At 32.3% G+C, this 22579-nt stretch overlaps 1 protein-coding gene across 4 annotated transcripts; it reads right to left on the bottom strand.

The window, feature by feature from the left end:
* Positions 1-3220: 3220 nt before the first annotated feature.
* Positions 3221-22419, bottom strand: LOC106654792 (ecdysone receptor). Of its 4 annotated transcripts, none has more exons than XM_014374814.2 (6): positions 22022-22419; positions 16836-17456; positions 6396-6769; positions 6012-6323; positions 5398-5770; positions 3221-5317 (listed from the first exon to the last, which is right to left on the bottom strand). In XM_014374814.2, the coding sequence occupies exons 2-6, from the start codon at positions 17206-17208 to the stop codon at positions 5073-5075; spliced, it is 1677 nt and encodes a 558-aa protein (XP_014230300.1). In that variant the 5' UTR covers positions 17209-17456; positions 22022-22419; the 3' UTR covers positions 3221-5072. The 4 variants fall into 4 exon arrangements, with proteins under 4 accessions (XP_014230300.1, XP_014230301.1, XP_014230298.1 ...); XM_014374815.2 differs by having other exon boundaries at positions 6402-6769; XM_014374812.2 differs by lacking the exons at positions 16836-17456; positions 22022-22419 and adding an exon at positions 10217-11266.
* Between the last annotated feature and the right edge of the window lie 160 nt (positions 22420-22579).

Raw genomic sequence — 22579 nt, 5'->3', positions numbered from 1 at the left:
TAATTACCAAAAAGGTCTTCTTCTTTTTTTACTGTCCATACAGAGTCAGTGTTAGCTTAAAGGTTCAAAGGCACTTTATAACGGGGAAAATGTATTTAATATTCAACGAGGATTTTTCTTTTATTTTCGATTGAATTCAATGAAATTCCGAATCGCTCTCGATAAGTAATTTTATGCTAAAATCATAAAAATGTGTGCTTAGTGTTGAGTATTTGTGCAAAGCGATCCATCCGTCCGATCACATCTTACTCTCAAGATTTCGACCGTAACCACTAATGTTCCACAGACATCTGATACAACCTGGTCGATGCATCTCAAATGGTTTATTCTGAACATTATAACACGTGAATGCATTTTTTTAAAGATATGAAGTACCAGAAAATGCAAAAGAAGAAAAAATCTCACCCGTAAAGTACAAAAAAAAGGCTCATGGAAACAACTATATTTCAGTGTAAAGAGAAAGAAAAAACGTTCAAAAAATTAAATAAATTTATTTTTTATTTTTAGGTACATTTGAGCCCTCAACTTGATTCTAAGTTTTATAATCACCACTATAATTCATGTAATATTTAGTTATATCATAGGCTTCGCATCTTTACATTAAAATTCAGTTATACCATTTTATCAAGTTCACTTTCATAATTTGCGTCGCAGTTTTGAAGCATTTAAATTTCGGTCATAAAATTCATGTTATGTAAACATTTTCGTTAAAAATGTTGACATAATTGCCACAGATAAGTATCAACGTTCATTGGATTTTCCTACAGAAAACTTACGTATTGAACATTTTAGGCGTCTTATCAATTTCTTTATGATCATTTTCAAAAATCGTCATATCGCAAGATTCCTCTCTCACTCCCAAATAAGTCCGATAAATCACTTGATAACATTCATGGATCTAATTTGTTTCGCTTAAAATTTTGTCAACGATCGATTTTTCTGTAATCAATATCAACACCTAATTTAGATTAACAATATTTACTAATCGTAACATAAAAATTTGATTAAACCAATGTAAATCGAATAAAACTAAGTCATTATAAAGCATTTCAGAATATAAAAAATCATTATTTAATTCATAAAGACAGACAAATGAATTTTATCGATATCTCTCATGAATTCTTGTGAGAAAATAGATGGTCAAAAACTGCTGTATAAGTATATGGAATATTAAGAAATAGTTTACTTTTATTTACGAAAAATTACCACAGTATTATAGGACCTCCCAATTTAATTGATAATAGTAAAAAATTGTTCAGAACTTCATAAAACAGACCTAATTTTTTGTAAATAATAATAAATAACTACGAATCGAAAATCGGGCAAAGTACAGTATCTCAACAAACAAACACATTGGTTTGAATTCTTCAGAAGTTTTTGAAGGATAAACATTTTCATTTAAAAGACAAATAGAAAGTTGGAATAGACATTGTGCATCAATGAATGAATATAAATATATTAATATTATTTTAGCTAAACTAATAAACGTGGGTCACTCATTCTCTACGTATGTTTGGCTTGCATTCAAGTTCTATAAATGTTCAAACTCGTGTTAAATTTATCGAGATGGTTTAGTTGAGTTTATTGTACTTTTTGAACTATAAAATATGTAGGACATTAATGAGCAAAAAATGTTTTATTGAGAACTAGTTAAAAAAACCTAAGAAGCGGGTATCAGGTTCTTATACCTGATTCAGCGAATAGCTCTTACCCACGTGTACTGACGGTTTTGCAATTATAGATCAGGCTAATGGAAAATTTTTTGAAGATGTATGAACGGGTATAGTAATCGTGAACTTGGTAAATCAGTATGGAACAATCAGGTTTACCCATCCTAATTCGGGTCCATAGGTCATCGTTTTGATGAGTACAGCGCAGTTGTCTTTGGTGCTGATGCTTTTACAAGCACTCATGGTGCATGCGTAACTCTTGTCACGTAAAAAGAGGATGAGTCCAACAGCGATCGACCAAAGCTTTTTAAAATAAATTTTTAATCTGCCATTCGATCAAAGTATCTTGTATTCAGCATAACTTTCTCTCTCGGCTATATTATTCGAGCGAGTTACATGTCATCCTGCATGTTGACGCTGAACATTTTATAAATAAATCTATGTTTATCTCGAGAAGGTTTATATGAAGACCAGTTCATCTCGGGAACTCTGATTTGATTCAATAGTATTCAAATCTCCGAAACTTAAGAAAACTATAAATAATTCATGAATATTTTTTAAAATAAAAAAATACAATTACTTTTAAAAATGTATCTTAATGTAACTGATGAATTTTTTCTCAAGAAGCTGTTTAATTGAAAAACAAATTCAGAATTATATGAAACTTTTTAGTCAATGAAAAAAAAATGGTCATCATCACTACGCGCAGAATATTATAGATTTATTTTAGCTGCTGCATAGACTCTCGACAAATGTAAGTCGACTCAAATATCATGAAATATTTTTTAGGCTTTTTTCATAGGAAAATTATTTTCTAAAATGCACCTTGAAGTTTATTTTTACAGAAAACTGTTCAAAATTATTAATTTGATTGAGTAAAGATGAAATGGGGATGTTAATAGGTGTATGTCTTTTGAGTTTTCCATTAAAAATTTGTTGAAATATTTGCAGGGATGCTTTGGTTTTGTTAATTTCTCAACGTATACGTTGATTTTATAGAAATATTTAATAAGATTCTCGGAAAACTTCAAAAGCTGGTAGTAACCGCAATTTTTAAACTAAAAAGCGAATTTAAAAACTTTAATTTTATGTAATCATTTCAGCGACATAGAGACTGTCCCGATAAGTTTAGTCAATTTTACACGGTTGGAGCAACATCTCTGCAACTTTCTCTTGAATTTGAAAACTGCATTCCATAGATCTATCGTAGTAGCAGCACGTTTCCGCAACTTTCTTTTAAAAATATTGTATCTACAGTCAAAAAAAATGTAAGTACGGATGCAAAGTACTGTCATAAAGACGTGCCCGTAAAGTTTACTTTGCATTTTCCAATTTTTCAAAAAATTTGCTCCGGTATTTAGTTTCAATCTATTCATCTAACTTTCGGTGTTAGAGTAAGGTTTGTGCTTTTTAAATTATTATTTGTAAGTATCAATTAAAATCAAAGTTTTAGGTGAAAAAGAAAAATCAAAAGCTTCGTGGGTAAAATATTTTCTACCCACATTTCAATACTTACTGGTTATAAATTGATCAATAATCGCTTTCAAAAATGTTGATAATATAGCTATTGCATTAATAATTTATTATTAGGAGTGAGCTCTAAGTTTACATGTCTTGAAAAATTAAATGAAATTATCATTCAATCATTTCATTTTACAACAGTCTTAAAATTGTTTGTCAACATTTTAATTAGTACTGTAGATTCAGGAAACATTACTTTATTATGAATAATGTAAGATCCTTTTAACAGTTAACTGTAGTCATCTTGAGTAGATAGAATACTGAATATTTTGCATCAATCGATGAATTATAAATTACACTAATATATTGCATTAGAATAACCTAAACCAGGCATTTTTATTTAATATTGTTAAATATCCATCGGAAGCTCACCTAAATACGAACATAGTAAATTAATTCACTGATGGAGTTGCGCTCTTGAAATTCTTTATCAAAAGACAAATTTGAAATTAAGAATTTTTGTCATTTTAACTGCCTTATTTATGAATTCAATGATAATTGTTTACACAATACTACAATTATTATTTATCTTTTACTCTTCTATTTGTATTGTTTCAACAGCAAAGAACACATTAGCCTATTTATACATAATTTTAACATCCAATTTGTTAAATTCGCAATGAATTTGGCATATATTGATATAATTTTGTTTTGTTGATATATTTTATTGAGAAAATAAAGCGGACGGTTTAATTCAAGTTTTTCAGCTAAATTTTTATACATAATATACATACATTCACATATTCACGTATATTTTCTGTTGAGTCAGTAAGCCGATTTCTGCTCCTAAAGGCACAGAATTTTGCACTTGAACCCGGATTACTTAGAATAATTCAATTTGACAGATTTTCATCTTAATATAACATTCGTATGTTTTAGTGAAAGCATGGTCTGTGTGCACCTGAGTATATAAATTGTTATTCATAGATTGAAAGATAAAGCAACTGCTTAGCAGTGCTTATAGTTTGTAGTCTTTTACACATTTCCAACTTGTATAACTTGTAGGTAAATTCAACACACATGTCTTGTTCATGAAATAAATATTCTTACAAGAAACTGTATCTATTGCATTATGCATGTAAATATTTTAAGACTATTTAGTACACTTTAGCAGTGCATACGACATGATCATCAAACGATTTTTTCAAATGATAAAAAGATAAGTCATGCTGAGTTTACACACATCCTCACTATATCTGTTACATCTTTATGTAATTATAATTTTACATACATATATATATAATATGTGTGTGTGTCTGTGTCTCTGTGTGTTTGTGTGTGCGCGCTCGTGGCTCACCTTATTTTTTATCTCAAGCTTAGTACTTAGAAACTAATTCTACAATTAAAAAAACCCAATGTATTAGATTTCAAATAAAATTTTACAATGAAACATTTGTTTACAGACTAAAAATAAATTCAATATAATTTTTTTTCCATGTTTACATAAAAAGGACTTTTAATAAACTCTTTTTTGTCCTAAATTTGTTTAGTGCTAAGCTTAAGATACAGTGAGATACAATATGAACTTATAAATGACAATTATACACTCGACTATACGTTTGTTTTTTTAATAGTCTCTGCAGTACTGTCTCTACATATCACAGCCTGAGTGTTTCCACTGCCTCAAACTTTTTTTCTACATAACAATTTTATACATGCTTAGCAATAAGTCGATTCACAGTTTAACTATAATGTGTTAATAAAGGAGCTAAATACTAAAGATGAAAGCAAATTTACAATATGACGCCAGAAAAAGAAGGCAGTGACTAAATGGTGCACTTTTACAAAAGTTTGTCCTTGCTAAAGTTTGGAAGGATATAGACTAATAAGAATGAAGAGATCAAGGAGATAAGGTGAAAGAAAGTAGAGTGCCCAAAGCAACTAGGAAGCAACATCCCAAATTTCAGCAAGAAAGGGTGGCAGCTTTTTATTCTTAAGCTTAAGGTTTGAACAAGTTTCACTGTTTTGGTTGCCTAGGGTGCGTAACTCTGTAAGAACTGACAATAGTTTAGCGAACATTGCGCTAGCTTTAGGTTTACGCCAACTTTCTACATAGGCTTTTAATGCATTTAGATAAATTTCTTGAATCTTTTCTACTTTCCAACCTTCCGAGACATTGGGTCGATCTGTAATACAAAAATGGGTAAGTGAAAACAGTAAATCGATAGTTTTTTTTTAAAGAAAACTATGATGAAGGTATAGTTACCGGAAAATATAACAATAGCAGTGAGAAGAGCATATTCCGCGTTGTTGACTTGCATGGAATACATAAGTCTCCCGAAATGCAGTAGATCGTCAATAATGTTTCCTATTCCAGCAAGAGTGTAACTGTCGCGCGAGTACGCCTGATTGTTAGCAAAAATGATGCTGTCGGTTTGATTGTCGTACTTTCTTGCCATTCGCAGAATCATAACTTCACTGGAGCAAGCTTTCAACAACACTATTTTATCTTCGTGACGCAGCTTGTCAAAGCCTGGAAGTCGTTTGGCAAATTCTACGATAAGTTGAACCGTCAAGATCGTAATTTCGGTAATGTGTCTGAATCGAACATCACTTGGATCTTCATTTTCAGAGGATTGCTGAAAACAAAAAAATTGTTATGTTACATACAGAACTATCGATACTTCCCCCTTGACCGATTAGAGTCTACATGATATATAGAAAAAAAGTCATAAACTTTGTCTACCTAAACCTATAAATTAAATTTTTGATCACGTTTTCTGAAATTTTAACTGAATATTTTTCGAAATGTCTTGGAGAAGGCCTCAAATTGAAAATCCCAAAGTTAAATGTCATAAAAATACGTAATCAACAACTTACTGTTATGCGTTTAACATCTTCTTCATTAGGCGCTTCGAATTCGTCTTGAAAGAAAACTAATCTGTTGATCAGTTCTTCTTGTTCAGGACTAACGTGTTTACGACCATTGTACGGAATACTGATTGTGCCAGGATCGGAGTGGGAGAACGCTTCCGGCTCAGCAGGTTCTGTCTTAACGTGGCCGATTTGACCATCGGGGCCAATCAACGCGCCACCGCCGCCGCCGCCAGCACCACCTCCACCACCACCGCTAGAACCTTCGTTCCCATTTGGGGAACCATTCATCGATGTGCTGACGGGCTTATCCTTGTCCTAGAGATTCAGATGAAAAAGATTAGTCGGTGTCAAACTTACGCGTAATGTCTCGTCAAAGCCAGAACTTACGCCTACCTTTTGTGCCTTTTTCTCCTTGCGTTTGACGGCACACTGGAACTCGGGTACGACGCACTCCGGGCGCATACCGACGTGTAAGCATTTTTTCAGCCGGCACTCCTGACACTTCCGTCGCATGTACATGTCGATCTCACAACTATTTCCATATTTGCACTGATACACTGCATTTTTAGTAATGCTACGTCGAAAGAAGCCTTTGCAGCCTTCGCAAGTCAGTGCATTGTAATGATAACCCGACGCACGGTCACCGCAGACAAGGCATAATTCCTCCTGTTGGCGCGGCGTAGGGCCTTTTCGTCTTTTTGCATCGCAGCTATCCATATTGTAGCCGTTTAATGAACTTGGCGGTGATAAGTCATCTCTTCCTGCAACGACAAATATACAGTTAAATCATTTTTAATGATGAGTTGAAAAATCCTTTATTCCTTTATTAATTATAAAAAATACACGTTTATCCAATAAGTATTGTAATTGATAATTATCATAATATAATGAACATTATATTGGGGAAAATATTTTGAAAAATTTTCTTTTTCTCAATGAATTAAGCATAATCATTATAATTGGTTGATGAATATTGGTAGACCTAGTTTTCAACGATGGAACGGTTAGTCGAGGAGGCTCAGGCTCCCTGATCGAACGCGTAAAAAACGAAAAGTTTTTTGCAACTAGTGCAAATTTGATGTATTATATTCAGCGGAAAAATTTTTTTAAAGTAATACTCGCAGCAGTTATTCCAAACACCTTAGACTTCGTCACAAAAACATAAAGCAGCCTACTTATCATCTACAGAGAATCAAAGTATCCCGATTTCCGTGGTATTAACCATAACGTCAACATGTTCGATACTACTACTTCATTCATACGACTTTTCGTATCAGGGGTCAATGTATTCTAACCCGAATGAAAACCCTTGCAATAGTTGTGGGCTTTTTTTATTTTTTTCCTTGTTTTTTCACTCACATACATAATTTGTAATTGATGAATATGCGTTTTCTATCCCTTTTTTTATTAAAACTGACCCTACGCACATCTAGATAATTGGCACATTGCATCATTTGAAATATTACGCATTGATAATTTGCAACTAATTTTAATTTAACAAACATTTTAAAAGCTAAAGTTTTTAAGACAGTCAAATATATCTGAACGCATAATCATTTCATCATAGAAACCTGCAACCTGAAAAGAGAATCTTTTCTGAGTCTCTCATGTTTCTCATAAATTGTACTTTGCAATGTGTACGAATGTATATTTTTAGAAAAACTTGTTACACCTATTCTGGTAACTCGGACTGAAACCTCTGAGTTTGCTCAAAAAGATTAAGCAAAAACTAAAGTCACATTGAAAATTTTTTAAGATTGCTATTGCTTTTTATGTGACTACGTAAATGTCAAGTAATATCAAAATAAAGCCTTTTATGTAGTATTTTAGAATGATTGTTATCCAATTTCAGTTCAAATTTCAAGAAAAATTTTTCAAATTTTGCCCTAGCTTTGGTACTTATTTAACGCACTCAATTAAAATTATAATTCTTAATTCGATTTTTAAGAACAAGTTGTGGAATTTAAAAAAAAAAGAGTTTTCGGGAAAAAAAATCCGTACTTGACGTAGAAAATTTTATTTGTGCTTTAAAATTGGTTCCAAATTAAACTTTAGGACATAAAAAATGCATTTTTGCGAAATAAAAATGTTTGCCTGCGTCAGATAGTTATTCATAAAGATTTAAATAATATAATAAATGTTAATACTGAAGTGGGTTTAAAGATTCAGCGAACCACTGTGTGGGTGCTAAATTTCAATTGATTTGGTTTAAAACGTAAGGTCGTAAGTATAGCGAAGTAGGGGTGCCTACTCGTGTATTATTGTTATTATTGCCGCGTATATCATAAGCACAGATAGCCCCCATTATGCTCAATGTACACTATAAGGCATTTTACCAATATCTTAAAATTTAAGTAAATACAGCATAGTAGGGATCGTTCTTGTTTGAAAGTAATTGAAAATAATAACAACAGTATGTGGAAAAGTATGAAAAAGCCCCGACGTCGCTGTTTTTACGTCTTGAGCTATTGCAGAATTCAACGCTTCATGGTTTACGTTTTCTGTTTGCCATCGAATCAATCGACATTTAGTGTACACGAGAAAGTGAGCGGAACACTATACACTGCCTCTCACTTGAAGAAAAATAGAGAAGCATTTAATTCAATTTAAATTCATTGAAAATGTTATAGTTCATTTGGTTCATTAAAAATGAAATATGCAACATTTGATTTATGCTAAAATAAAATTTATTTTTAAAAGAAAAGGCTTATTGAGGGAAATCTGTACATGATTTTCGAAATTTCATTTATTAAAACAAAAAAAAATACTAAATTACCCCGAATAGACAGACCCTTATTTAAATGGAAAATTGTGATTGTGGAATAGTCTAAAAACTATAGTGTCATAAATGGCAGTTCTCAATATAAAGCGTTGTAACAAAAAGAGTCAATAATTTTGAAAAAAGAATATTTTTTATATTGTTTAGTTTTGAGAGGATTAATGATTTTTATAGAATAGTTTTCAAACATTCTAAAATTGGTATAATGTATTGTTATCTACTACATCTAGTAAATTTTTCTGAAAGAAATACGTAAAATATGAAACACAAATAATGCCATCATTATTTAATATATTGGCCTCTTTTACAAAAAGGACTGCTCAAAAAATAAATATTTTACTTTTTTTATTTCGTTTTGTCTGAAAATAGGAAACTTCTTACTATTTTTGTAAAATACAAACTTTTTATCTCTTAGCTAGTTATTATAGTGAATTTTAAGCTATTCTACTTTTTGCATATGTTAATATTATAGGACAGAGACATATTTTTGCTCTAAAGTTTAATAAGGTATTTTTCTTACATCGAAACTTAACTGATTCTCTTTTACAATCTCACGATTGCACAAATATTCTAAAAAAAGCAAAAATAAAAAAAAATTTAATGGTAATCGAAAAGTAAGTCTTTCGGACTTCAGCCTTATCCAAATTACGCACGTACGCGCACACACACACAAACACACACACATGCACACACACAAACGTTCCATGTTCTATATTTGAAAGCAGAATTTTCTTATGAATTATAGTTGAAAAATTTATTTCTGAATCCATCATATAACTTTCTCTAAGAGGAAACAAGAGAATATTTTAAAATAAAAATATTTTAAATAAATCGTAATTGAGTTTTGATATTCGAATTGTTACGACTTGTTTTAAGAAATTTTTTTACATCATTTTGTGAATATATTTTATCCAAGAATATAACATTTTTTAAACTACCAAATGATTGAAATTTATAACTAACTAACAGCTGTAAAAAAAAATTTTCTGAAATTATCTAAAATTTTTATGTTGTTTTCTAGATTTAGAAGACTTATCTTGTGTATAAGATATGTATGCAATGAATCGTATTTATATCAATCTTTTAAAATTTTATTTACAATAATTATATATAAATTTTTATACTATTTAAAACTCATTGCATTATTATAGTATAGTTTATATTTTCATACCAATTATGGACGATCACTTTTTATTTAAAACTCTCGATGTAACAAAACCCTTTTTAATCATCAACATATTTTTAGGATTGCAAAGTACGCGCAACAATTATTTTAACGCTGCGAAATAATTTTTTAGATGAAAAAATAAATAGGACAGATTGTTAAAGTTCAGTAAATAATATTTGAAGATTAACGTTTAAGATAAAAATAAAAGCGAACGATTAGAGGAGACGAAAATGTCGAAGATAAGAGTTGGCATCATTTTACCTTCAATGATGCTACCGCAGGATGGAGAAGTGACCTCATTATGAAGCGTTTGCAACTGCTGTTGTTGGTATGTGTTATTTGGAGTTCGTATGTGTAAGTCTAAGTCCCATAAATTAGCTGTTTCTGCTTCTGGATTATGCGTAGTTTCAGGAGTAGTAGGTTGATAATGTGTTGGTGAGAGCACACTACTAGTAACTTCAGCGTTTGAAGAGTCAGGTTGTAAAGTAGAGCCAACAATTCGGCCTCCCCAACGTCGTTTAATGCCAGCTACAGGTAGTCTTGGTTGAATAGAGTCTTGCAACATGGTTGTGGATTCAACCATGCGCTGGAGACCAACATTCGTGCTATCTGTTATTCCTGCAACAAGTTGGGAGTTGGACTTGATTAGGTCAACGCCCGTTGAGAGCATTTCAAGCTAAATGCCGTTTGTGCAACTAAGAAATTTCTTAGTTTGTCGAAAGATCTTTGTCTGCTGTCGCGTTATAGTTTTGTGGAAGCCGAATTCGGCCTTGGACTGCGCGCGCCGCTCTCCTTGACCTTGGTGCTCGCACAAAAGGCGGCTACACTCAGTCAAGCGCTGTCCAAGGCGCTGTCAGGGATATATATGTATATGTATATATGTATACATGTATGCATACAGATACATCTAAAGTATGTTTGGATACAATATTTTTATTTTCAGTATTCCTTCATTATGTGAAACGTTTTTGCCACGAATAAAACATATTTTTCACATATTGCTCTCACTTGATCGCTGTTTATAAATATATATATACAGTGTGTATGTATACACACATGCACACACTCTAATGATGAAAATGTTTTTGCACTGCACGATCTTGCACGAGCTGTTACACCAACACTTTTTTAGATATTCTCTCACTTTAGCTGAAAATTATTGATATAGTCTCCTCTCTTGCAAAATTAACTAAGACTACTCAGTCTCATCAGTAGCTACTCTTACTATCTATTTTTTTGCCTGGTCTCCTGCTTCATCCGACGCATTAATCGATTGCGCAGCTCCTCGATCTACTGTCACATACTCAGTAGGGGAAACAATAACATGCCACGGTGGACGGCCAAGTCTTGCGTTCAATACCTATACAGCGAACACTAATGCATGTGAATGCGCGCGCATCCTACTATGAAGATAGGCAGGTTTCACAGAAACAGCGTATGGCAACATTTTAATTGAAAATTTTTTACACAAATTTCATAGTTTGTTATTAGTACAATTTTTTAATCAAACTATAAAATTTAATTATAGAAGAAAATTAACATTTCGTGTTTATTTATTATGTAATTTTTATATTTGATGAAAAAATATTCAAATCACCCGTATTTTTTTGTGCAATTTAAAATATTTCATTTATTGAACCTTACCAACAATTTATAAAAAAATCAAGAAATTACTTCATAGTAAGACTTTCAAATAAGGTAAATAAATAAATTAGTATAATGCAATTTAACCTCATTCACTGCCAAAAATTTATTCACGATCTTCGAATATATTGAAAACCAGATATACTATTATACGAAACTAGTTCTGATGTTAACAGTAAATGTATGCATGTAATGTTTAAGGGCAGACAAAAATGCACGATTTCATGTCGGGATATTAATATTTCACTTAAAATTGATCAATAGTTAATAGTCAACAATTAAATTTTAAAATAAAATTATATTTTTAAATTAAGTATAGAAATATAAATATTTTAAGATCCTATGAAATTAACCAAATTTTGTAAAAACAAAACTTCTAAACCAGAAATTAATGTACTAAAATATGAGAGTAACGATTTTTTTGCTCATTACTTTATTGCGATAAGGAGAAAAATATCTCATCCCTCGCCTACATGGAGAGACCACAGTGAGGCGCTGTGCACTCGAACTCAATTAGAAGCTGTGCCACTTGCACGGCTTGTTTCAGTGCGTGCACGGTTTTTCTCAGCACGGAAGTGGAAACACTGAGAGATCACCACTGCTCCCCGAATTCAGTGAGCAAACCCTCGATAGGGCCAAACTTGCTAAGATTATGTATAATTTGACGTCTCGTAAAAAAAAATTGTCCGATTTTTATAAAATTTCTCTACAGAACTTTTAAAAGAGCTGAGAAACAAATTGTAAATTTAAAAAAATATTAACATTATTTAAAATACCAAAATAAATTATTCAAAATAAGACGTTTGAATGAATGTCATTGTTTTATTCAATCAAAAAAAGTCTGATATGAATTTTCGAAAATGAAAATTTTTACAAATAGCATTATCCAAAAAGGTTTAAGGAAGGCGTGTGTAAAGTTTTAAATCGATTCGTTTGTTCAAACAAAAGTTAAAAACGAAAAAACAATCCCGCTCGAAGTTTGAAATACGTTAGAATGCAACGCATGCTAAGGATTTGGTTTTGTGTTTGTAACTTTTGTTTAAACAAACGAGTCGATTTAAAAGTTTACACATTTTTTTTCTGAGACATTTTTGAATAATTTTATAGTATAAAAATGCCCATTTTCGAAAATTTATAATAAACTTTCCATAGTTGAACGAAAAAACGGCATTCATTCTATTTTTAATAATTTATTTTGGTTGTCTGAATAATGTTAATAATTTTTATAAATATACGATTATGATATGTAACCCGAATATAGCCAATGCAGAGGGGACACCCCTTCACTGTGCTTCCAAAAGATCTACAAAAGATAATTGGTTAGCTAAGATGTTGTTCAAGATCGCCAGGACGTATCTCAGCCGCTCCAAGGCGACGCATAGGATAATTGTGGCAACTTGCCATTGCCCTTGGCTATATTTCGTAGACACAAAAACCTGAGCGAGTTACTGCTTAAAAATGGTGTAATCCGAATTTAACTAATGCAGTTGGATCGACTCCTCTGCACCTTATTTGCAAGATGCATCGTTCTATAAGTGCCCTAATCGAGGTGCTCTTCACAATGAGTGATTTAGAAGACGAGTTGGTGAATATCGATGCTCAGGATAAGGATGGTAACACACCATTACACATAGCTTTGCGCTATAGCAACAAGAAGATAGTCGAGTTGTTGCTGAGAAGAGGAGCTTGGTCCAAATGCAGCCAGCAATGAAGGATCAACTCCTCTTCACATAATAAGCAAGGATCTCCAAGATAATCGTAACTTGGCAAAGTCATTCTTCAAGATAAACAAAGAACTTCATCAGATGGTGTGGGTTGTAATGTCGCCTACAAATAGGCTACGAAAATTCAAACTTTCAAAATCTCCTAAAGCGCCTACCCACACGCAGCCCGCTATACATACAGCGAGACGCGAGCTACTCGGGACTTCCCAAACGGCTCGGAGCGTAGTTAGAGAAATCTAACACCTTTTTTTACGACCGCCATAAAAAATCGACGGTTACTTATTTTCTCTCCCGAAAAATGCCACATTGAACGATCAAACGTACGAATATTCGAGAACGTAGAACACATGGGAAATACTTTTATTTAACATAACTAATATATAAAATGTTCCAAGTAAACTAATAAGTCATAGTTAACCCCGAATCGGTCTCAGATTAAGACCAACACAGTTCGACCTTTACGGGATCTCTTTTCCTTCACAAACGCCTTCCCTCGTCTCTCCCAATAAACAACCAAAGTTACAATAAACAGCCAATGGTAGTGTAAAGTACAACGGGATATCCAAAACAGCAACCAACAGCTAAATATAACATTTACAACAATAATGTAATAAAACCATGAACAGAACAATTAATAACCATCATTTACAACAATATATTAATGTAAGTACAATGTTCGAGAACTTTCGGACGTCGGTTGGGAAATTGGAAAAGGACAGAGAGACGAAATTTCGGTGTTACGCCGCCGTAGATAAAATCCACCAATCTCAACTCTCAAAGAGCAATAAAAATCACAGCCGCCGAAAGGCAGCGTAGACCGAGTCACCTCAAGACACAGTCTACTCTGCCTATTCGAACTATAGCAGTGCAGTCACTTTTAAAATCGTTCTCCGCGAGTGTTAAAGTACAGTGCTCTCTAATCAACTCCAGTTTCCACGCCAGTCTCCATGGCAGTCCAGTTCGCCAAAGTGATGGTTCTCAGCCGACCTTTCGTGTTTCGTCTCCTTGTGGACGTAGCACGAGAAAAGGCTAAAATCGTTATCTAAGGCCATGTGAACCTTCTGTTCACAACCCCAAGTCTCCTCAGGACATTACAGGGTCGACACCATGGACAAGTTAGGCCGGACACCGTTTCAATGTGCCGTGGCGAGATTCTACAAAAAACTGTTGATGTACTCATGAATAATGATGCTGATCTGTCGAATTTTGTTTTTCCAACCGAGAGTTACTTTGGTGAAAATTTAGAAGGTCATAAATCGAATAACTATTGGAATACAGAGATTCAATTGAAATTAAGATGAGCATCTGGGCTTTTTCCCGTCATCGAACGCTTTGAGTAGAAAGGATACGATTTGGACCGAAGCGACGTCATGAAGATCATGAAATTGTATGTGAAACATGAATTATTCCAGAAGTCAGCGGATCTTGACGTATCGTGGCGCGACGACGAGGACTGCGCGACAAAAGCGAAAGAAATAATGATCAAACCGACTCTATCGCTATACGACTTCTTGCATTTACAACCCAAAGAAGCGAAAAAACTGATCACGTTTGAGGAATACTTAAAGATTGTGTATCCGTTTGAGTCTTCTACCTCAGAAGCATTGAGAGGCGTGTGCTTTGCATGTATGCGAGAAACTATCGAAGGGATTTTTTCGAACCTATTAATCGAAAAAAGAAAGCCTTAGAGCACATATTTATCAGCTTTAGCTGAAAATTACTCGTACTATGAGGCCTTCCAGTTTCACTCTCACGACACGTAATCTACTATCCATAGCGTTTAGCCCTCGACTGCAGCTCAATACACTACACGCGGCATGCAATAGCAGGTTCTTGTGTCTAGTATAACGTAATGTCTCAGTGGATTACCATACTTAATTCAGTGTTAATGCTTTTAGACAAATATCACAAACGCGTTGTTGTTCGTTTGAAAAGGTAATTTCGTTTTTACTTGAATTATTTTTAAAGGCAACTTCTTCGGATTTCTTGCCACTTTTATTCATTTTGGTGCATAAAATAAACAGATTCTTTTATTTGAATAAATAGATTCTTTTATTTGACGGAAAGAGAATAAATAAAATTCATTTGTGCGTATACATTTGTGTGTATATGTTACAGGCAAAACCCGATTTTAGGCAAAAGCAGAAATGCCGATGATTTTAGGCCATAACCGAAATGCCGTTCAAATTATAGGAAATTCCTAAACAAATTAGGCAAAACCCGAAATTACTGAAAATTTTTAGGCAAAACAAGTTATGCCTGACCGATTTTAGGCATTTTCGTGTAGCCCCCCCGGGGACGTCGGTTGTTCGTGATATTTTCGACATAAACACTACGTAGTATTATTTTATTGATTATATCTTCAGTGTATCTTCTGTGTATCTAAAGCAGAGCCTCGGCTATCCCAAAAAGCTGAAACTGTGCCTCAGCTGCCCCCAGAAGTTGAAACTGAGCCTTCACAGACTAATGCTCCAAAACCAGTAACTTCTACTTCAAGAATATTGAAATTTTCGGGCTGTTCTAAGGTTCTTATGGGACGGCGGTATTGAATTTACAGAGGGCTCTGATCATCGTTTAATCCCTAATAGGTACCATAACACAATCACCGACCATTAAGGGCTATTGTTTATTGTCTGAACGTGTTTTCAATCGATTAGCCTAATGGTCCAAAGCTTCAGCGGCCCGTTTTTCTGGCTTTCAATATTCTTGAAGTAGAAGTTACTGGTTTTGGAGCATTAGTCTGTGAAGGCTCAGTTTTAACTTCTGGAGGCAGCTGAGGCACAGTTTCAGCTTCTTGGGATAGCCGAGGCTCTGCTTTAGATACACAGAAAATACTCTGGAGATATAATGAATAAAATAATACTACGCAGTGTTTAAGTCGATAATATCACGACCGACCGACATCTCCGAGGGGGCTACACGAAAATGCCTAAAATCAGTTAGGCATAAATTGTTTTGCCTAAAAATTTTCAGTCATTTCGGGTTTTGCCTAATTTGTTTAGGAATTTCCTATAATTTGAACGGCATTTCGGTTATGTCCTAAAATCATAGGCATTTCTGCTTTTGCTTAGGCAAAATGTACTTTTGCTTAAAATCGGGTTTTGCCTGTAACATATACACGTAAAAGTACTGTTTGAGAGTGACCTATAAGTTCGATCATTCCTAAAGTGCTCGTATTTATAAGCATTGATGTTCTGAAGAAGTGACCCTGACGCTGAAGCTGATTCGGTACCTTCTGAAAGTTACGGCATGTGACCAAAAACACTACTTGACAGAAAACGCAAAAGAAGAAAAAATTTGTAAGAAAACAGCTGTATCTCAGTGGAAAATGAAAATTTTGCAATTTCAAAAAATGCAATATAAAGGGGAAGAAAAATCTTACTAAAAAATCCAATAAAATATTTTTCGATTTTAAGGTGCTTTCCCCCGTTAAGTCAGATTTTGTTGTATTTTAAAGTTCAATTTTTGGTTAATAATAAATGTATAAATGTAACATGTAAAAATGTACTTACCAATTTTGGCACTAGGGCTGTACGGATCATAGCTGCCAGAACTCATAGGACTGGCATAACCGTTACTGCTGGGTAGCTGTGAATTATTATGGATAATCGATTGTTGATTTTGACTCATAGTTGCAGAAAGAGTAATAGATGGCTGCGTCAGACTAGAAAGTGATGAAACGAATCCATGTGAATTCGATTGTTGTCCGAGAATCGGTTGTGATGCTTCACTAGAAACTCGATCATCGAGTCTGGGTTGTTTTAAACAAGTTGCACGTGTAAATGTACCAGCATTATCTTGAGGCAAATGAATATTTTCTGAAATTCTCAAAGTATCTGGATCAACGTATCCTTGAACTATTGATTCTTGTGGTAACGGCTCCATAGTACATACGTTTCTAACTTTAAAACGTATTATATATTTCTTCTAAATCGGGTTGATTAGTAAAGCGCACAAATGCTGACAAATCCAAAAAACAATAAGTCTTAGATTCATTGTTAGATGTCATTCATCTTTGTCATAATTTTTCGATATTAATAATCTATTCAAACTTGTTACTCCGAATACAGATATTATAATTTATGCATATATCTGCTCAAAAATCGTATCTTTTTTCTTTTATTGTGACCACCCTAGAAAAAAAACACATATTTTGTTTATGATTGAATGTAACGTAAAAATACTCGAAAAATTTGTAAGTGAAATCATTACGTATTGAATCAACATCTATTATAACGTGTTCAGAAATTTAGTTGGCAAGTAGTGATTCTACTTTATGAACTAACTTTTGAATCAACATTTCTTGGCATTTTGACTCGTTAGGTAGGCGAGGAAGCGTTCATAAATAAACAGTAGCTTATGTGTTCATGAACACTAGGGCGGAACGAAAAAACACTTTCAACACCAATCGTCCCTCTAATAGCAACAGAACTTTACTATCGTATGAAAAAAGAGAAAAACTCCAAACTAAACGTCAACAAACGATCTTCAGTTGGTACTATCTCATAGTTATCCTAACGGGAAAACTAACTGGTTCTACCGGGAAAACTAATCTTGATCTGTCATAACAAGAAAATTAACTAGAAAATGGAGCCTACTAGAAATTTGTCTACAAGTTTTAGCCAAATAATTTTGCCGAAAATTGAGCTTCAAAATACAACTAAATAATTCAGCTGAAATCTAACTGAATTCCAGAAGGATATGTATCCAGAAATTTCCTAAATTTTAATAGGCTAATGTACAGGTGAAAATTATTTTGAAAGAAGAAATTTGAGTACCCGCGATTTCCCCCTTTGAACTAAACATTTTCTCCACTTCAAAAATATAATTTCTAAATTTTAATATTCCTATTATTATTATTATTATTATTATTATTATTATTAACTATTATGTTATTTTTGAATCGATCCTTTAAGGGCCCTCTACACACACTCAGTCGATAACAAGTACGTAATTATTTTTTACCCATTTTTTTTATTCTCTGGTCAACCATTGAACTTGAAACTTCGTGGGAGTGATTATGAAACTTATAAAAATGTGCCTCTGGAGCCAGTTTTCAATTAAATGACCGGTACTTTCAAACAAACTTGATTTTCTATTATCCCCCTTTTATAACCTCAAAAGTAACGTATTCTCAAACAATTAGTTAAAATGATTTCATTAAACATTTTATTGAAAACTGGCTCTAGAGGCACATTTTTATAAGTTTCATAATCACTCCCACGAAGTTTCAAGTTCAACAGTTGTCTAGAGAATAAAAAAAATGGGTACAAAATAATATCGGTATGTCGGTATTTGTCCCTCTATATAGAGGAGCCTTAACGAATTTGGCAATTTCTGAAATCTACTCACATATCTTTTCATGTGCCTGAAATCTGAAGGACCAAAAATGACAGTCAAGGTAAATGATATTTTTAATACCTTGAATTTTGATGATTTCGATCTGGAGTTTGCCATCACAATAAATTGTTAAAACTAACTGAATACTACGATTTTCTAAGTCAAAGTTCATAAGCCACCTGCAGGTGTGCAATTAAGAAGTATTATAGGTAATGGTTAAATAATTTATTTCGAGAGGGAAAAATGTCGGTTTCTACACCTGGATTTTGCCTTGCCATTCATCCTTGGCAGCAATTGCAAAATGGAGGAAATTTAGTAATGACATTTCTCAGAATGGATTTTTATATTTTTTTTTATATTTGCTTATGGCACAAAAACTTTACAGCTTTATTCATCATATGTATAATAAGGTGGAAAAAGTTAAGTTGACATTTTTCAATAATATATTGAAATTTTGCGACCACCCAAACAAATAGATAGACAAATAGACACTTAAATATTATATAGTAAAAAATTATTACAATTAAAAGAAGAAAATAAAGAGAAAGTTAAACATGGTAAAGACTGTTCAATTTGCTTATTAATGGCATAATCTTTCTGTCATCATAATAATCATTCATTTTATGTTAATAAACAAGTGATAATAAAAATTAAAAAAGAGGTGTAAGGTATATGTACCTTTTTGTGGTCAATTAAGACCCTATATTTGGTTAACTTGAATTAAGTTTTTCATATAGAATTGAAACTTGAAGCCTTAATTTGAATAATGTATTTTTGTTAAATATTGCTTCCTCATAGAGGAAGCTCTGTGATAGGCTCGACACGAGATTTTGTACCAGACCTCGTAGGACAATTTGGTTTATATATTTGTAAACTACATCCAATTCTCAACAAATGTCCGTATGTATGTGTGTGTGTGTGTGTGTGTGTGTGTGTGTATGTGCGGATGTCCGAAGCAAAATCTCGAAAATGTTACGGTGGATTGTATAAATTTCAATTGCATTCATTGTCGTTTGTTGTATTAATGAGGCCAGAAAAAGGTAAAAGGAAATACACGGGAAAAAAAGTTTTTTTTTCGATTTTTTGAAATTTTTTTTTCAAATTTGAAAAAAAAATTTTTTTTCGATTTTTTTTCATGTATAAATGAAGGAATTTTTAGTTTATTTTTCGGTAGAATGGAAGCAGAGCAGTCAGGCTTTAATTCAAGACCAAAAAAATAGAAATTCACCGAATATTTTTAAAATTAACGACTCGAAATGAAAAGTTGTTTTTTGCTTCCTCATAGAGGAAGCTCTGTGATAGGATCGAAAACGAGATTTTGAACCAGACCTCGTAGGACAATTTGGTTTATATATTTGTCAACTACATCCAATTCTCAACAAATGTCTGTATGAGTTTTTGTTTTCTCGGCCTTTTGGCTAACATCGTCTGGTAGTTAAGACACTAGATAGTGAATCAAAATTCAAAAATACGAAATTTTTCGTTAATAACTGATGCGTTTTATTAATATTACTTTTTATGAGGAAGCTCTTTGCCAATGAATTGGCAGCGGTTTTTTTAGTTTTCAGCCAATTTAAAAAATAAAAATATTTATGTATGATTAAGTCGTTGATATAAATTATTAATTAAATTCATGGATGTGACGGAAAATAGATATGGGCTAGGCCATAGTTAGTGTGATGGTAAGAAAAATTTTTTTTCTCAAATTATGTACTTTTGAAAAAATAAATGTGTTTGTCTCCTACAATTAGGCCAATATTGTAATATGTTCATCAATACATCAAATTACAACTTCTGATAAATTTTGGTATTTGGCAGACAAACAGAATTCATTATTGAGCTCAATATGTGTCAAGAAACATGGTTTTTCTCTAATTTTCCTTGATTCTTGACTCATATTAAGCTCAATAATGAAGTCTCTTTGTCTGCAGAATACCAACATTTATCAGAAGTTGTATTTTGATGTATCAATGAACATATTACAATATTGGCCTAATTAAAGGAGACATACACATTTATTTTTGCACAGTTATATGATTAATGCCTGAAAATATCATTTTTATGGGTTTGGAAGTTGTATATATGATTTTTAAGTACACATTTGAATTCTACATCAAATTTTATATGGAAAACCATGATTCAACAATTTTTTCATATTAAATCAGAATTGCAAGCAGAATATCACCAGAAAAAGCAAATTCAACTTTAAGACCCTGAAAATCCAATAGGGTTGGACCTAGAGGGCTAAAACTTTCAGGATTTTCACTTTTCAATGTACTCTTCAAAAAAACATAATTTGAGAAAAAAAATTTCTTTTACCATCGCGCTAACTATGGCTTAGCCCATATATGTAGCATATATTATTTTAAACTTATTACTTTTATCTTTAAAAAAGTTAATTTTATTGAACCAAAAAAAAGTTATAAGTAATAATAATTGCAAAAAATTATAGGATACAAATGATAATTTATACTAAAAATTCACAGTCAAACATGTATTGTCAAAATTTTATGGCAGATAAATCATTTTAAAAAGATTCGCAATATAAAGACAGTTATATAAAAATAGAATAAAATCAAACTTCACAATACATAGCGGTTTTAATTGTTTATATTTTTATATCCCATGGAACATTATTGTATATTTGTCATCAAGTTTTTGTATTAATTACAAGGGTATGTGAGGATTTAGGGTAAAAGATACATTTTTCATCATTGTAAATTTTCTCTGATGCTCAAGAATAAAAGGATCTTTCAAACTTTGCAGCACATGTTCAAATTTTAGTACTCTTTCAAGATAAAAAGTTGAGTGCATGTATTATATAAAACTACTGTGTCAGATTAGCATGATGTTAGCCTAGTCTTATTGCATGAAAAGTAGATATGGGATTATTTCACAAAAATATGTGATTTTATTAATTTGAATGTATGGTATGGATTCATAATAAGGGCATTATTTGTTTCTTATTAGTAATTTTCCCAATTTCAAAATTTTTAATAGTACAAAGCATCTTGTATCGTAAACTAAAATATGTTTTCATTATATCAATAATGTTCAAGACAATGCTACTTCAAGCAAAAATTTATTATTGATTTTTTTATTATTTAGATCTGAATGCACCATCAATTTTGAAAAGAGTACACATTGAATTCTAATTTATAATTCATTCTTTTTTAAAATAAAATTTTGAAAGATAGAAAGTTTACATATTGATCGTGTTTAGCTGTTAGTCAACATATGAAATGAAATGATAGAATTATTTTATTAAGTTCCTATGTAGGTTTTAGATGTCAATGTACAATGTTGTTAAAGTACATGTTAATATGGGATGTATAAGATATATAAGATTGTTACTTACATATGATTAAAAATGTTGGTATTACTTATTTTACAACATATCTTGTAGTATTTCGTCTGTGCTGTAAACTGATAGAACTCAACATATTTCTAGTTAACTAATGCTTATTTTAATAAATGTCAAATTTATAACTGAATCTATTGATTACAAAAATTATCTGAAAAATTTAAGCAAAATATTGCAAGATTCTTCACTTCTGACCCACTGAGGGAACGAAAATACTTAAAGGACTGTCACTATTTTCGCAGAATATATATCAAGTTTCACCATACCCGAACCATTTAATAAAAATAAACTGCGATGCGATGTCAACTGTGAGAGTATTAATTATGATGATGCATTATTCATAGTTATATGAACAAAACCATAAATATAATCGTATAAAATGTTGAGTTAAGCTCCATGCACATTCACAGAAATGTAACAATATTAAGCGAAAACAATCTAGGACCGAGTGTGGCGCTAGCAACAGTAGCAACTCTAGCAGTTGACAATTATTTCTTCAGATTGTTGATGAGAAGATTGTTTGCACAATTGACTCATTTAGATAACGCTGAT

This window comes from Trichogramma pretiosum, unplaced genomic scaffold (assembly GCF_000599845.2).
Source record: "Trichogramma pretiosum strain Unisexual culture from Peru unplaced genomic scaffold, Tpre_2.0 scaffold63, whole genome shotgun sequence".
NCBI classification, from domain to species: domain Eukaryota; kingdom Metazoa; phylum Arthropoda; class Insecta; order Hymenoptera; family Trichogrammatidae; genus Trichogramma; species Trichogramma pretiosum.
Note: the sequence above shows the minus strand (reverse complement) of the source record. Positions and strands in the feature narration are given on the sequence as shown.